The following is a 16,869-nucleotide window of genomic DNA, read 5'->3' as shown; positions in this document are numbered from 1 at the left end:
GGGAACTCTCAGCTTCCAAATATTCTGCCACTCTACCTCCCCATGATTATCATTAAAATTGCAAAGCAAGGAGTAGGCCGAGGATATTGTGAACCTCCCATCAGTGATACCACCACATGCTCTTTTGTCTGCCATAGCATCACTCTGAGGCGGTATTATTGCATACATGCTACTGAGTAAATTATCTGGCAACCAAGGCAGCAGCAAGTCAAAGGACCAACCCCCATTCTCGTCAACTAGGTCATTTAGCATAAAAATATTCATATTTTCAGGAACCACTATATTAATATTAATATGAACTCACACTGTCTCTCGGTCATCTGCTGAGGCTGAGTATCGGTCAATGGCGACCACTACGTGTGAGTTAAAATGGTTAAAAGGGATCCTCTCTAATCTAGGAATTGACCACGACAAACCGATGATCGTTCACTGTGACAGTCAAGCGGCTTTACACATTGCCAAGAACCCGGTGTTCCATGAACGCACCAAACACATTGAAGTCGATTGTCATTTCGTCCGGAATGAAATTCTAAAAGACAATATCTGCCCAGTTTATGTCTCTACTACTGCTTAGCTTGCGGATATACTCACAAAAGCATTAGGGAAACCGCAATTTGACACTTTTATCGGCAAGTTGGGCATTCGAAATCTTCATGCTCCTACTTGAGGGGGGGGGGGGGGGGGGGGGGTATTAAGCTATATTTGGTATTTGGTAAACTGATTACAAGTAATATGAGATTAGATATTTTGTTTCCTTTGATAGTTTAGTAGTTACAACTGTATATGACTAGGCTCTTGTGTATAATAGAATTAACAATATTTGAGGCATAAGTTTAGGAGCTAACAGAGGCCTCCTCTTGTATATAAACTATCACATATCAGAGAAATAAACGTGTGAATCAATCTCTTTTACAACCTTTATACTCCTCTCAGTCATGTTTGGATTTCGTATTGACCAAATTATTGAAAGTTGAGAACAGAGGCGACAATATTTCTGATTACATATCCTATCCTTATTATCATCGGTAGGCTATTAAGAGAGAACTGTTTGAGAACAGGTCAAAATCTGGTGTGAAATTGGCAAGATATCTATGAAAGATTAGTTCAGTGTTAAAGATGACAAGTTCAGAGTTAATTTAGTTCATACTAAAATAAACCTATTTTGGTAAATTTTTTTCATAAACTTATAGCTTGTTTATACTAGCTTATAATTTATTTGTATAAGTTAATTCAGTTAACTTATAACTTATTAATTTTTTCTTCTAATTTTTTTCCTATTATCTCACTTAAAAAATTAAATATTAATAAACATATTTCTTTATATCATTTCATATTTATTTATATTAGTTCAATTGATAATTTTACCTAATACTATTGATTCAATTAATTATCTGTTGATACTAAAATTTAAAATTGTCAAATAATATCTTTATGCTTTTTGACTTATATTTTATATGCAATATATATAATCTTCATATTTAATTTATATATTTAATTTTTTTTATATGCTTTTTGACTTATGTAATTTTCATATTTTTATATGCTTTTTGACTTATTGTTTCTGGTTCACCACTGCTTATGATTTGTACAATGTGGTGTGGGTGTGGTCCAATATATGGTCGGTCACACCCAATGGTTCCAATGCCTTTGGATATTTCATCACAAATATTCCTCAATAAAAAGTTGTTTTGGGACATTTTCATTCATTCATGGTACATTGGTACCATATCTTTAGCCGAAATTGTGACCTGTCTTTTTGCTTGTGTCCTATTAAGAATTGATTTGTGATCTTATCCCATGGACTTTAAAGGAGGCCAATAATATCATCACTATAATTAGTTTCATTCAAAAGCTTATCTTAACCAACCATCTTGAAAGATTATGAATCAAATTGTACTTTGACCATTGCACTCTTGTGTATATACAATTTGGATTGGATAACATTTTTTTATTATACATTGGCAATTCAACATGTATCATAAATTTTTTCTTTAAATTAATAGTTAATTAAAATCGATATATTTGTTAGGATTCTCATATTTATAGTAGATAAAAATATTTAATGTAATATACGGGTTATTTTCATTCTATTAAAATATTTTAATGATTTTATGACGATAATAAAAATAAGTTATGACATAAACTAAATGATTGGTGAATTCTCACTAAAATGAATTATTCAGAAAAATTCAAATTAATTTTAAAAAAATTAGTTATTAGACTGAATTTGCTTACTTCTCAATTGAACTTCAAATTATCACCACTCATTCTACTAAAATGCTGGCAATTTAGTTTGAGAAATGTGTGATTGATGCACATATAAATTGTAAGGGAGTTATGATTATTTTTTCCCAGAGAGATATCCAATTCAAAGTCACTATATATCATTTAAGTGATATGCCCCCTATAAAAAAGTGATATGCCATGTGTCAATACATTGGATCTAAGTTATATGTTTATATTTTAGAAAAATAATCTCAAGGCATTAGTTTCTAGCAATATGTTAGCAAGACCTAGAAAATATATATAATTTTAATGTCTTTCCATGTTCATTTTAAAGAAAAAAGTCTTCATGAAAACAATAGTAGTATAGTTAAAAATGGTTTGGAAAGAATGGTTGACTTGCATGGATTAATTCTAGTTCTAGAAGATAACGAGATAGAACCAACAAAGTGACATCCACCTTACCTATACTTCCTCCGGACACAAATATAAGAAAAAATAATTGTTTACGTGGTGTTTAAGAAATTTAGTTAAGTGTGATTAATTTTCTTGATTTAATGCAAACCATGAGTTAAGTTTACTATATTACCCTTTAAAAAGTGATTTATGCCTTTGAAATAAATCACATAAACTTTTGAAAAGTAAAATAATTAGTTTAAAAGTAATTGACTTTTACTTATATTTGTGTCCAAAATTTGAAGTGTTTTTTTCTTCTTCTTATATTTGTGTGCGGGAGGTGTATATCTCTCCTTATAGAATTTATTACAAACGGCATGAGTGCTCCTTCACCTACCGCCGTCCAATGACAAATAAACACTCATTCATTCTTCTTTAATATGAACATCACTACAAAGGGTATGAAGTGGTTATATATATATGATGATATGGTCCCCATATCTTGTGCCTTGTAGCTTTTCATATATGCTCTTAAATCTTGTCATATCAAATTTCACAATTGAAATCTATTGTTGACAGAGACAATTCCACTCGTGCATGCTAGCTTCAATTTCAGAAAGTTCTTGAATTTATATGTAACCGGCCGGAAAGGTTTTTTTTTAATATAAATAATGGAGAATTTATTATTAATATTTCGGGCGTATAAATTTCCATTATAAGCACATTATATGGTTCAATGCACCATCTCATTTGTCATTTACATTTCATTGAACACACCAAGTGTCCAATATATCACTTGCATATCATGCAACATTTCACTTGTAATTTGCATTTCATACAACACACCAAGTGTCCAGTATATATCACTTGCATCTCACACAACATGTCACTTATCATTTGGATGTTGTCATTTACACGCGGTTTGCCATTTTTATTTCATGCAACATGTCACTTGTCATTTCATACAATACTGTTAAAAATAATATATTATAACATCTTAAACTTGAGATAATTGGTTATCTGCCAAATACAACTTAACCATATAAAATACGATGTATTTACATGCACTATGATCATGTGACAATAGTTGGAATACCCCACATAATTTTGAAGGGAATGAGGTTACGGACAAACTAACTTTAATATAAAGATAAAAAAAAATTGTGGCAAATTCTAATTATATTGGCATATGGAGACCAATATTTGCAAATGTTCAAAATTCCAGCAAAAATAGATGTCTTTGTAAGTATTTGTTGGTTTTTTTTTTTTGGTACAAAGGTTTTTCTTATTTTTACGATTGAGATAAGATAATAATTTAATTTATATCAGTTTCATTAAAACAAAAATTTAAATAAACATATAGCTTGAACTAATATCAATTAAATTATCATCTTAATGGTAAAGATGAAGAAGGGTTAGGAGTTTTTTCTTAATGGTTATATATACTTTAGAAAAGGGCTATCTCAATTTCCTAGGCGGGGAACCCAAAAAGATAATGGTCGATTCGTGTTAACAATAGAATTCGTAATAAACCCGCGCATCGACTCATGAAACTTTTTACTTTTATAATGTCATTTTTTTATGGCAAATGTTAACATGTGCACCTAAGGCACATGTTAAGAATATAAATATAGAAATTTTTTCTCGAAACATGTGTATTATATCTTTTAAGCATTAAATTCGTTTATAATATTAAATGCAAATTTCTAATTATAGAAACCTTAACATGTGCCCTATATGCACATGTTAACAGCACCCTTTTTTTATCTAGCGAACTAAACAGTTTTCCCAATCATTGGCACAATTTGTTCCCGATGAATAGTATTATCAATTATTGTTAATTTTTTTGATGATTTTCAAATATTGATTCATCCCATGGAGAAATTCTTAGGTGAATCCTCACCTAAGCATTAATGATTAAGCACAACCAATCACATAATTACAACTCATTAATATATTAAATAATTACAAATAATTAATAGAGAAACAACTAAAATCAAATCTCTATAAATAAGGAAAGAAAAAAAAAGTTATAAAAAAACATGCGTTGTGCATTTTATTAATTTTTTTTTTCTTTCTAATTGCTCTTTTTTTTTCTTCTAAGTTCTCTCTTTTTGTTTTTAATTTCCATGTTTCAATTATTTTTATGTGAACACTTCGATGATTAATACATTGTCATGTTAAGTATAATGCCTTATCATATTTTGATACTATAACTTATAATTACATAATTTATATTTTAAAGAATTTTCCGTATGAAATAGCGGTGTCCAATAAATAATAATACAAATTCGGTACTAATAAAGAATATACCTTATTTTTATTCATTATTATTTTTGTACTTTTAAAAAACTTAGGGACCGTCCAAAACTCCAAACTATTATGAATTTGTTGGATAAAAAAATAGTGAATAATTGATAAACAAACTTAGTAAAATTAACGGTTGAATTATCTTATTAATATAGTGCCATAAAAAATATTTAATTTTAGTAAAAAAAAATATTTTATTATTTTCAAGTAAGTAAAAGAAAATTAAAAGAAAGCTTAGTATGTAAAGAAGAAAAAAAAAATGAGCGTGAAAATAAATTATAAAGTGCACATGTATGTTTTTTTTTCCTTATTTATAGAGATTTAGTTTTGTTTTTGTTATAGAGATTTGATTTTATAAATTACTACACTATTAATTATATGTAATTATTTAATGAGTTGTAATTATGTGATTGGTTGTGCCTAATCATTAATGCTTAGGTGAGGACTCACCTAAGAATTTCTCCATCCGATGATAGATCACTTATAAAGTTGGTGCACCGACACTCACCTTTAAAGAGTACTAGTATCTATATTGAATTAATTTTTTTTAGAAAAGAACAACTAATTAATTTTAGTTATTTTTATATTATATCTAAAGTCCAAACTAATCTGAGTCATTTTATAAGTTACATATTTTATTTATTTTTTTTACGAAAAAAAGCTTAAAGCATTTCATTAATACGAATGTGTTCAATACAATGTGGTATGTCAAAACATACTTGGAGACTAGCTAAAGATGTGACCGCCTTAGCAAGACTATGAGCAACCTCATTTGTTTGTCTCCGAATAAACTCAACACTAGAGTTTGTATGGAAAGTAGAGAAAATAGTTTGACAACTTCTAATAATATCCCCAAATTCTGTAACATTCGAATTTGAGGATAAAAAATTATCAACAACTATTTTAGAGTCTAATTCAAAGTCAATCAGCCCTGAGTGGAATTCATGAACCCACTTAAGTGCGGACAGAACACTTAGAGCTTCACCAACATGAACATCACATTTTGGCACGAACCAATCTGATTTAGCCATAACAAAGGCACACGAAGAATCTCTAAGACACTTACCAATACCCACCTTATTTAGGTGAATGAAACATCAATATTACATTTTAATCGACCTGGTAATGGCTTGTTCCACCTGCTTATGACAGCACCAGCACCAGCACCGGTTGGATCAGTTACATATTTTTATCTAATGGATAATTAATTAATTTTGGTTAGTATGAAAGTCAGTCAGGTACGGGTGAGGGTGATCTCCAAATCCAAGCATTGGACCTCTATGATGCGACTTGTGAACTTTGTGTAGCTATCAAGTGTGGCTTCCATTATTTTCTTGTGCTATATTATGATGATGGAGTAAGACTTGTTTGAAGAGGAACATAGAAAGTGCCTTTCAGTCCTTTGATTAGATTATATTAGAATTGAAGGAGAATTCAAACTAGACTTCAATATTAAAAAGTTATCCCTTTTTCTCTCTTTCACCCACACACAGGGACGGACCTATAGCCACACCAGCCCAAATGTTTTTTTGTTAAAATAAATATATTTTATAATAATTTTTAGACATTTTATATACATATTTGTACAAATATTAATGTAAATATTAGTTGAGAGTTTATTATTAATGATTGTAAGTCTTTCGGTACATATATTAGTTTAAGTTTTAGAGCAAATATTAATTCATAGTCTATTATTGGTGATTTTAATTCTTTTGTTATATGTAGAGTATTAATTTAAGTTGTATAGTTTAATTTTATAATATTCAACTTTTAGTTTGTTTGTAAAAAAAATAGTTGCCATTGAACTTGTAATAAATAGATTAAATTGAATTGAATTTGTAATACTAGGTAAAATTAGCAATTGAACTAGCATATAACATAAAAATATATGTTTAAGTGATATTTATTTTTTTCAAATAAAATAATACAGGTAAAATTGGATTAATTTATCAAACTAAACAACGTAGTATAATTTTGGGTTCTATATATTTTTGTCAAAGGTAGTGTCTTGTGAAACATCAAACAATAGCGATATGCATGATTTAATGGATATTTGATAAGTTATAGTCTTTTTTTTTTTTCAAATAGAAATTTTGTTGTTTTTTAGATATGGTTTAATTTGTTGATTTCTTTTTTTGAATAGAAATTTTTTGGTTTATTGTTGTTCTTTTTATGAATATACATGTTATATTAGTAGTAATCTCATATACTGTTTGTTGTTTAACCGAATTTTCAGAATGAAGAATTTTTTTTCAATGGTGTCTAAATTTTTTAGCCACACTAATATTTTATAGTTGGGTCCGCCCCTGCCCACACAGTAACAATAATCCAACAAATCATCCCATTCTTCGGTTGTAATTGACACAAAACACAAAATAACAAGATTCAATTAAAAAAATAATCTCCTTATTCTTAGATTTTCTTATACTTATTTATTACTTCTCCTCACTTATATCCACGTATCAAGTTGAATAGTGTTGGATGTAAGATGATATATTATTTAAGAGTCACATATCGATTGTAAAATGACCTAGATATATATATTTATGAATGAAGACAATCATCATTCTACAAGTCGATTTTATAAGATTTAGTTAAATCTAATTCTCAATTCTAAAAAAAGGTTAGACAATATTTTCCATCATATCACTAGTACACAAGACATGATAATGTAAATCAAACTTGTACTACATGGAGCTAGGAGGAACTATAATTTTCTCTATACAAACGATATATAAGAAAAGTGCGGAAAGATATTTGTGGGGATGTTTTCTCTCCCCACCCCCCGTGTTTCTTTTATCCCCCCTGAGTTTCCAATTTTGCCCTTGAAAAAACTTCGGTTCGTAGAAACCGAAGTTTTTTTTTGCCTTGAAAACAAATTTCGGTTTCTAAAAACCGAAATTTACTCTGAATTTGCACTAGAAAAAATTCGGTTTCTGCGAACCGAATTTTTCACAAGGGCAAAATTGGAATATTGGGGGGTATAAAAGAAACACGGGGGGCCCGAAGAGAAAACATCATTTGTGGGTTATAGCTTGAAAATGAAATGGAACAAAGTATGAAGCAGTACAACAAAATGGTACAGTACAACGAATGGTACAAAGTATATCTCCACCAAAGGGCTTTTGAACACGACTCATCAAAGTCATCATCATAGCTTTATTTTATGGACATCCTAATAATATATATATTCTGGGAGTTCAGATCATATATTCATATATTCACATATACACATTCGTCAAAAAATAAAATATTCACACATACAAAAAATAGCAATAATATATTGTTTAGGGGTGATCGTATCCGAACCAATCCAAAAGTAAAATTACAAACCAAACCAATCCAAATTGAAACCGCAAAAAACCGCATTTAGTTTTAACTGCACGGATCATTTTTCTTCTAAACCGCACAATTTGGTTTGGTTTGCGGTTTTCATTTCAGAAAATCGAACATAACCGAACCAAACCGCAATACTTAACTTAACTCTATCGACTATTAACAATCAACCTAAATTGAGTCCATAAAACAGTAGGCTGTCAAAACATATCATTTCACGCTATCCAGAACTATATCATTGGTATTAAAAATAAGTTATTATTTATATGCAATTTCTGTATATACGTATTGGATCATATAAACAATAAAATAAATTAAAATTTCCTATTTTTTTTTTTAATAAAGTTGGAAATATTGTCATATTTTTTATATTGTGATAAACCGCACAAACCGAACCAACCCTAACTGTATTGGTTTGGTTCATATGACTTTTTAAAAATCAACCGAACCAAACTAAACTACATGCATTTTTATCTCGCGGTTAGGACGACTTTTACGCTCAAAACCGAATCAAACCGCACCGCGAGCACCCTATATTGTTATTGGTTTGTTTTCTGGTAGAATAAACTATTCCAAAAAATAATAAAAAGTAACCCATCGATCCGTAATTAAATATTATCATGAGAGTATGTCAAAAATAAAAAAAAATAAAAAAAAATAATCATGAGAGGAGAGGAGATATGGCCGGACATCCGTACTGTACACGTACATATATAGACCTGACCAAGAAGACGACAACAGTACTTGACTACAAACCATCCTCCATGACTCTCAAGTGTTGTCTTCTTCTTACTTCTTAGTGCTACAATAATTTTATCTTATTCTTCTTCTTACTTTTTATGGGTGGAAATATTTGTTAACACAGTGGTCTTCAAATTAAGAAAAGAAAGAAAAAAGAAATTTGTTAATCTCAGTGGTATTACTTTTGGAATGTGGTGATGTTTCGGATAGCATTGAGAGATATAAACTTTCAAAATCATAAACTTTTTTTTTGTTAACCAGGCATTCAAGATTATTCCCTCGAGTCTTTTGAGACTCAAATGTGTGATAAATTTCCCTTAAAAAATTTAAACATTGCATGTCCAAGTCAGAGATCAAACCCAATATCTTGATTAAATTAGAAAAAACTCGTATCATCTTATTTAATTACTTTTGGATTCAAAAACATAATCTTCAAAAAGTGACAGCAGGGAGCAATAGCTATATAAATAATGAATTGATCTAAATATAGTAAAAAATTTAGGCACTTCAATAAGAAAAATGCTTCTTAGTACGAACGAAACATGAGAATTGATCATGGCCATTGAATTTGTATACCAACTGCACCATGATTTCCGCTCCAACCAAATATTATATGCATGTTCTTTTTTATTTTTTCTTTAAGGTGTAATTCTTGCACTTCGTTTACATCACGGTTCGTACCAAATAGCACAGCTGCTTCAATAAACGATTAGAATTTGAAAATTGACTTCTGCATATAAACAAATTTGTATTTATATAACTAATTGTTAGTTAATTCAGTGGTGAATTAATGACGCTGAATTTGATAGGGAGAACCACAATTCGATTCCCACAACTGCGATTGAGATGAGGCTAAAACTATTTGATGTCAGAACTGACCTCAAACCAGATTATACTGGTCGTGAAAGTAAAAAAAAAAATTGTATTTATATATAACATGTAACTTTGAAAAGGACATTGGACATTGATATATACTAGTATTACTATTTTATTTGTATTTGTATTTTTATCTTTGTAACATGAAATTGATAGTTATGTGTGCATAATGACCATTATCCTTTTGTCTGGTTAAGAAGATTTGTTTGATTAAACACGTCAGATTAATTACCATAAGTCCACAAAACAAGAATGAGAAAAATCAATCAAAGGAAAGAGATAACGTTTTCATTGCAAAAAAAAGAAAAACAAGAAAAAGAGATAAGATAACGTTTATTTATTGGAAAAAGAATGAAAAGAAATTGAAGGTGCCAAATATAAAATATCAAGTACTGCAAGAGCTTTAGTAAAAGTAGATAAATAAACTGAAAGTGCGAACACAATCAACAACCAGGACCAATTCACTTCACCATAGGTTGTGATAAAATTAAATTGGCATTCAATAATTAAAAAGTGCAAAAGATGAAAACTTAGTATAAGCAATGATATGATTTTTATGGGAAAAAAAAAAGTATATATACAATGATCATATATTATCGTAAATAAATATAATGGCCATGCCTGATCCCCATGGTCCTAACATAGTCCTCAATCTTATAATTTCAGTTTGTCACGCCTATAATACCTTGCTTAGAAAACAATTGTCTCTTTCAAAATTTATTGTGATCCTTTTCTTTTACACAAAATATAGGAACAAAAGGTCTGTTAATAGTACGTGTGTTTATAATTAGTGATAATTATTTAAAATATTATCAGACATTTGTTATGTGTATTTGGAATAAAATTCAATTGTTATTAAATATTTTATATGTTAAGCGGTGCACGGGTCTAATCAGCCGTAATATGTAATAATAAAAAATACTTGGATAAAATTCATACGACCGAAATTATGTTATATTACGAAATACTTTATTATAGACTACGTTGAAAGTTTTATTCGTATCTTTTTAAATTTATTTTGGAATTGAATTAAATAGTGGAAGTTTCTACTAAAAATTTATTTAATTTAATGTGAAAAATGAAAGGTGTCCCGAAGAATTAGAGTTGAAAATTAAGTAATGGGTTGAAAAAAATATTATAAAAAAAATTACAAAACTAATAAACAAATTTTCATTTAATCGACGAAGATTAGTTAACTAAAAATTTTTTAATGTAAAATTTTCCAACATGTGCGGTGCAAAAATTATGCTTATTATAGGTGCAAAACAATTTTTTTTAGCAGTCAAATGTTGATTGGCACACATAAATTACGAATGTGGGTTGGCTTATTATAGGCGCAAATAAAAAAAATTAGCAACTAAACATTGATTGATACGCATAGATTAAGATTAATTGATAGCAAAATTAAGAATGTGGGCTAGTTTTTTTTTTTTTTTGAACAAGGCAAAATGAGATATATTAAGAATGTGGGCTAGCTTATTATAGACGCTAATAAATTTTTTTTAACAACCAAACATTAATTAATACACATAAATTAAAGTTAATTGATAGCAAAATTAAGAATGTGGGTCACTCAATAAAAGAGGGGAAAAAATTATAATGATGTGAAATAAATTTATGTCATATATGTGAGGGTTAAGAGATGAGACTCCTAACGTTAATCACAATTGAAGAACATGTTTTAGTGGTTGAAAGACTTTATTGTACGCAAAGGAGACAGATTTGATTCTCATGTTAGACAAATTTGTTTTTTTTTTTTTAATATAAAACTGCTCTAAAAAGAGCGGGAAAAAAATTAGGTTTATGGTTAACATTTTAGAACAAACTTAGAATATAAAAGATAATAAGAATTAATAATATATAGTAAGAATTAATATATCCGGTTAAAAAAAATAATTTTTGTGATTTCTCATCTATTCTAATAGTATATATATCAACGTGTAACGTTACTATATATTATTAATCTATCTATATATTCTAATACAAATAGTATCTCTTATAGTAACGTTATTATATATATTATTAATTAATCTTTATTTTAATAGTAATTTCTTATTAGGTCTAGTGGTTAAGAGGGTTAAGAGATGAAATTCATAGATTTAATCACAATTGAAGCAGATGCTCTAGTGGTTATAAGACTTTGTTGTAAGCAAGGGTGGTGGGTTCGATTCCCATGTTTGATAAATTTGTATGTTTTTAATATAAAACTGCATCAAAAAAAGCGAGAAAAAAATTAGGTCTAGGACTAGCTTGGTGGAACAAGTTTAGAATATAAGAGATTATAGTAAAAAAAAAAAACAATCATAAATAATTGGTGAATAGTTATTGATAAGATTATTCGCTACAAATAACATAGCTCTCTAATATAGAAAACTTTGAGGAGGAAATCATAAACTTTGCAACCAGTATCTTATTAGTATATTGTTTGAAGAAAAGTAAGATTATTATTGAATTCCAAGTCAAGCATTGTCTACTCTGTTTAAGACCTAATTCTTAATAAGACCTAATTCTAAGCAGATTCTAAGATGGACAAGTGAATTAGGTCTTCCACCGTAGACAAATTGTCTGAATCGTTGCATGAAGGATGATATCATGCACTATCTGTACCTTGTACTTTTTCTCTCTCTCTCTCTTCCCATCATCTCTTTGCATTTCTTTTTTTGTTTTTTTTTTGTTTTTCACCACCAGTTGAATCTGGTTCGAGGTCAGTTTTGACATCAAGTGGTTTCAGCTCCCTCCGATCGCAGTTGCGAGGGATTGCATTTCTTGTTCTTGTGTCTCACTTCCTTTCTTCCACCTCACAACCATAGTAGAGAAAAGGTAGATAGAATGCAGAGAAAAAGTTTAGTGTAAAGATACAGGTGATAAATAAGTAAAGAAAAATGAGAAGAATGAACTATGAAGTATGATATATGTAAAAACTGATAGAGAAATTTATGACGGTTTGTGGAGGTCAAAATCCTCACAAATTTGGTTTGTGATGACCAATTTGGTGGCTGGCTAAGTCCTAACCCACAAAATCCAACAACAAATTTTGTAGCAGAATTTCTGACGGCTTTTTCGACAAGTAATAGATATTTGAATTTTATAATTTGTGAAGGAAAAAAATCAATAATTTGTGAGTGCATTTTGGTCGCAACTATTTTCTTTTTAGTTTGTTACAAATGAATATTTTTTTCTTGTGGCGTGAAATTATAGAAAAAAAATAAAATATTTTATATGTTATTGAAACCTTTTAAAACTAGTATCTTATGTGCTTTTATTTAACGTATTTAATCTTGGTATATCTCAATAACATATATATATATATATATATATATATATATATATATTTTAATTTTACATAGATGAATTATACGGTATAAACTTTCACTTTAATAATAAATTTAGTAAAATTTATATTCATTAAATGTTATTGAAAAATGTAATATTAAAAAAATATTACACCGATGTAATTCGAGTCTCCCTTACCGTTACTTCGTCGTCATACTTCTATTACCATCAATTGGTTCAATCTACTTCGGATTTGGCTAAAAATGACCTTTTACTTATTGCTGCAATGAGTCATCAGTTGGTTGTTTTATTACCATGTTAGCGGTCGGCTTCACTCGTCGTTCCTTAAGAGATGTTTTGCCAATAGTATTTTGTTTTGATGCTTGGACATTTTATCTTTTTTATTTTTACTTTACAATTTAGTTTTGGGTCCCACGTTAGACTCACTGGGTGGTTGTGCTTGGTGTGTATTCCTTTGTTCATCACTTGAATTCATCTACTGGATTATTGTCAAGTTGTGTCTTTTATACCACTTTTATCTTTTATATATGTAGAATGTTTAATGTTGTAACCTTTAAGTTGATTCTTACACTATTTTGGTGTGGTTGTTGGGTAAAAAAAAATGGATTTTTCTTTTACTTAAAAAAGAAGAGTGTAATTGAGAAAAACGACCCATATACTTAATTTATAAAATATTGAAATCATTATTCATGTTGACCATGTTGGAAAACATTTTTTATATGTATCATGAGAGTCAACCTTTTTAATAAAGTAAAGTATTTTTTTTCTTTCACCACCGGTTGAATTTGATTTGGGGTTCAGTTCTGTCATCAAGTGATTTCAGCCCCCTTCTGATCGTAGTTGTGGGGGATCGAACAACGGTCCTCTCTACCAAGTTCAGCGTTAATCACCACTAAACCAACTAACGATTGATTAAAGTACAGTAAATTTTAAACTTTATTTACTTAAACCGGGAGAGTTAATTAATTTCCAAAATAATCACAACATTTGAAAAACTCTAATATATAGAAATTTAAATAAAAATTCAACTAACTAAAACATTAAACTCGAGTGGTTAATGGGTTCCTCGCGTAATGAATCGTTTAGAAAAATTGAACTTCAATACTTGAGGTAAATAATTGTTGACCGGACTTTATTTATCTCGTGACTAAAATTTAGATTAAAAATAAAGTATTTTTTTCCTGAGGACCAGAGCTTAATAATAAAAAATTCAACTGAATACAAACTGTAATTGCCTCTTTGGTTGAATTTATTTTCAATTGCAACCACAATATTATTTATGTTTTAAAAGGACAAATCTAATTGACAATTATTTAGAGACTAAATTAAGATCAAATTGATAATATAGAGACTAATTCAATACGATCCTATATTTTCAAAGATGAAATTGAATATTTATATTTACTATAATATAATATACCATTGGGTTATTTAATTTGAATTGAGAAGCAAGACTTAGACACAGGAAACAAGTCCTGTCACAATCTCCATCCCACAACTCATTCCAATAGTTAGTTGTTCTGTTTCTCTTGTAATTGACCTCGCTGTTGATTGTTACCCTCCCACTCTCACAAGGGTCGCCACACAGCCACACGTAAGTGTCCACCCCAAATTGCTTAGTCCCCACCACCATCATCACTGTTTCATTTCAATTTATTCCCTACTACTACACAACCACAAAATATTATAACTTTGCCAACACTACGTAGGCCAAGTGATTGATTTCAACTCGAATCTTTAAGTGATTCTTTACATTCAAAAATCATAGATTCACTAATTTAAGGTTAATTTTGTTATTATCATCTATCATATTATCTCTTTTAATTTTTCTCTCAGTATTTTTACATTAAATATAAGTGAATATATAGAATCCAAATACCTCATGTACGAGTCTCTCTATAGATAAAAATGTGACTAAAAGGAAAATTTCAGGAAAGTCAGATCCTTAAGCAGTGTCTTACTCTCATGAGTCTCTCTATTGATAAAAATGTTACTAAACCACTAGGTTTAGTCTAATCGTGAGAGGTTTGAGTCGTATGCTAGAAATTTTGGATTCGATCCTCACTTCTCGGCTCGTAAAAACTCCACTAAAGTAAACTGTATCCATTGCAATCATATTGTCGTTGCATTTATTTTTATAAAATATTGAGCTTACATTTAAACTGTTTGATCTTAATTGAGCGGCTGCATATGATCGACTATATAAATACGAGAAAGTTTTGACTGCACAAGAACGTGATCCCCGATAAAGGTGGACAATTAGATTCTGCGGCAGAAATCAGTAATCAACAAGAGGAATGATATTTTGATACAAATATTTTTACACAATTATTTTCTATATAAACAAACGATAGATACTTTGCACCAAAAATGTCAAAATAATAATAATAATAATAATAATAATAATAATAATAATAATAATAATAATAAATAATTCTTTACACCCTAAAAATTATTTTTATTTATTTATTTATTAAAAAAACCATGAATGCATTTAATATTGCTATATATATTAAGGTCATTCCATTAGCTTTGGCACACTGAAAGTCTCACACACATTTTCTCTTCTTCACCAACATCATAGGAACAGAACAAGAATCAACATCATCATCATCATCATCATGATGCAGGAAGACAAGAAAATGAAAGTGAAGAAAGGATGGCTTGCAGTTCAAGTGGGTTTAGAGGAAGAAGAAGAAGGTGGTTCTGCATCTCAAAAATTTGTCATACCAATTTCTTATCTTTACCATCCACTTTTCAAGAATCTTCTTGACCAAGCTTATGATGTTTATGGTTACCACACTAATGGTCCTCTCAAACTTCCTTGTTCTGTTGATGATTTCCTTCATCTTCGTTGGCGAATCGAGAAAGAATCAGGTCCTAATCAACATAACCATAATCATCATCAGTATCGTCTTCCTCATGCTCTGATTTTTCACTCTTGTTGAGTCCTATTTTATAACCTTTTTTTTTTTGTTTGACTTTTTAAATACTGTTAGTTTTATTTAGAGATTTGATGATGATACCGCTCTGTAATTTTTATGGTCAGAGGGAAAGTTGAAGAGAGAAAAAAAGAGGACAAAAAAAAAACTCTGCTTGGAGACAAATCTTCTTAAGCAGAGATAAGTTAGTTGTCTGTTGTTTTTTTAATGTTTCTATGTTTTGGTTAATTTGCTGGGACATGGTCAAGAGAGAATGAATATTGATGAAATGAAATTTGTTATTTTCTCCTTAACTTTATTTTGACTAAAATTTTCTTTATTTAACTGTTTTCTTTTTATAAGTTTTTTAATTTTTCTCTTTTTATGGATTTGCCTTATAAGTATTGCATTCATGTATTTGGTCGTTAAATCAAAATTAGATAGTTTAAATTCGAAGATGGATTAAAAGTTAAAAAACTCATTAATTATTTGAGTTCAATGGTTTGATTTCAACCATTCTATTTTAATCAAACATTTAACCTATGTTTTTGATGACATTAATGTATGAATTGTTGATGGTAACAAGTTAAAATCAAAATTTTTTACTTCAAATTCAAGAAAAATAGCTATGCTAATTAGGAATTTGACTCGCACAGTAGTTGTTAATTTCAGCTGGAGATCAACTCAATGTTTTTTTTTTTTCTTATGGTTTAATGGCTCGCACACTCTAAATATAAAGAAGTGAGAAATTTAAAATCAAACCCTCAAACTC

The 16,869-nt window shown here is 29.2% G+C and overlaps 1 protein-coding gene across 1 annotated transcript; it reads left to right on the top strand.

Moving 5' to 3' along the window:
• Positions 1 to 15,705: 15,705 nt before the first annotated feature.
• LOC123913354 (auxin-induced protein 6B-like) lies at positions 15,706 to 16,411 on the top strand. Its single transcript, XM_045964072.1, has one exon. The coding sequence runs from the start codon at positions 15,798 to 15,800 to the stop codon at positions 16,122 to 16,124; it is 327 nt and encodes a 108-aa protein (XP_045820028.1). The 5' UTR covers positions 15,706 to 15,797; the 3' UTR covers positions 16,125 to 16,411.
• The last annotated feature ends 458 nt before the right edge of the window (positions 16,412 to 16,869 follow it).

Source organism: Trifolium pratense, linkage group LG3 (genome assembly GCF_020283565.1).
Source record: "Trifolium pratense cultivar HEN17-A07 linkage group LG3, ARS_RC_1.1, whole genome shotgun sequence".
In the NCBI taxonomy this organism is placed as follows: Eukaryota; Viridiplantae; Streptophyta; class Magnoliopsida; order Fabales; family Fabaceae; genus Trifolium; species Trifolium pratense.
Note: the sequence above shows the minus strand (reverse complement) of the source record. Positions and strands in the feature narration are given on the sequence as shown.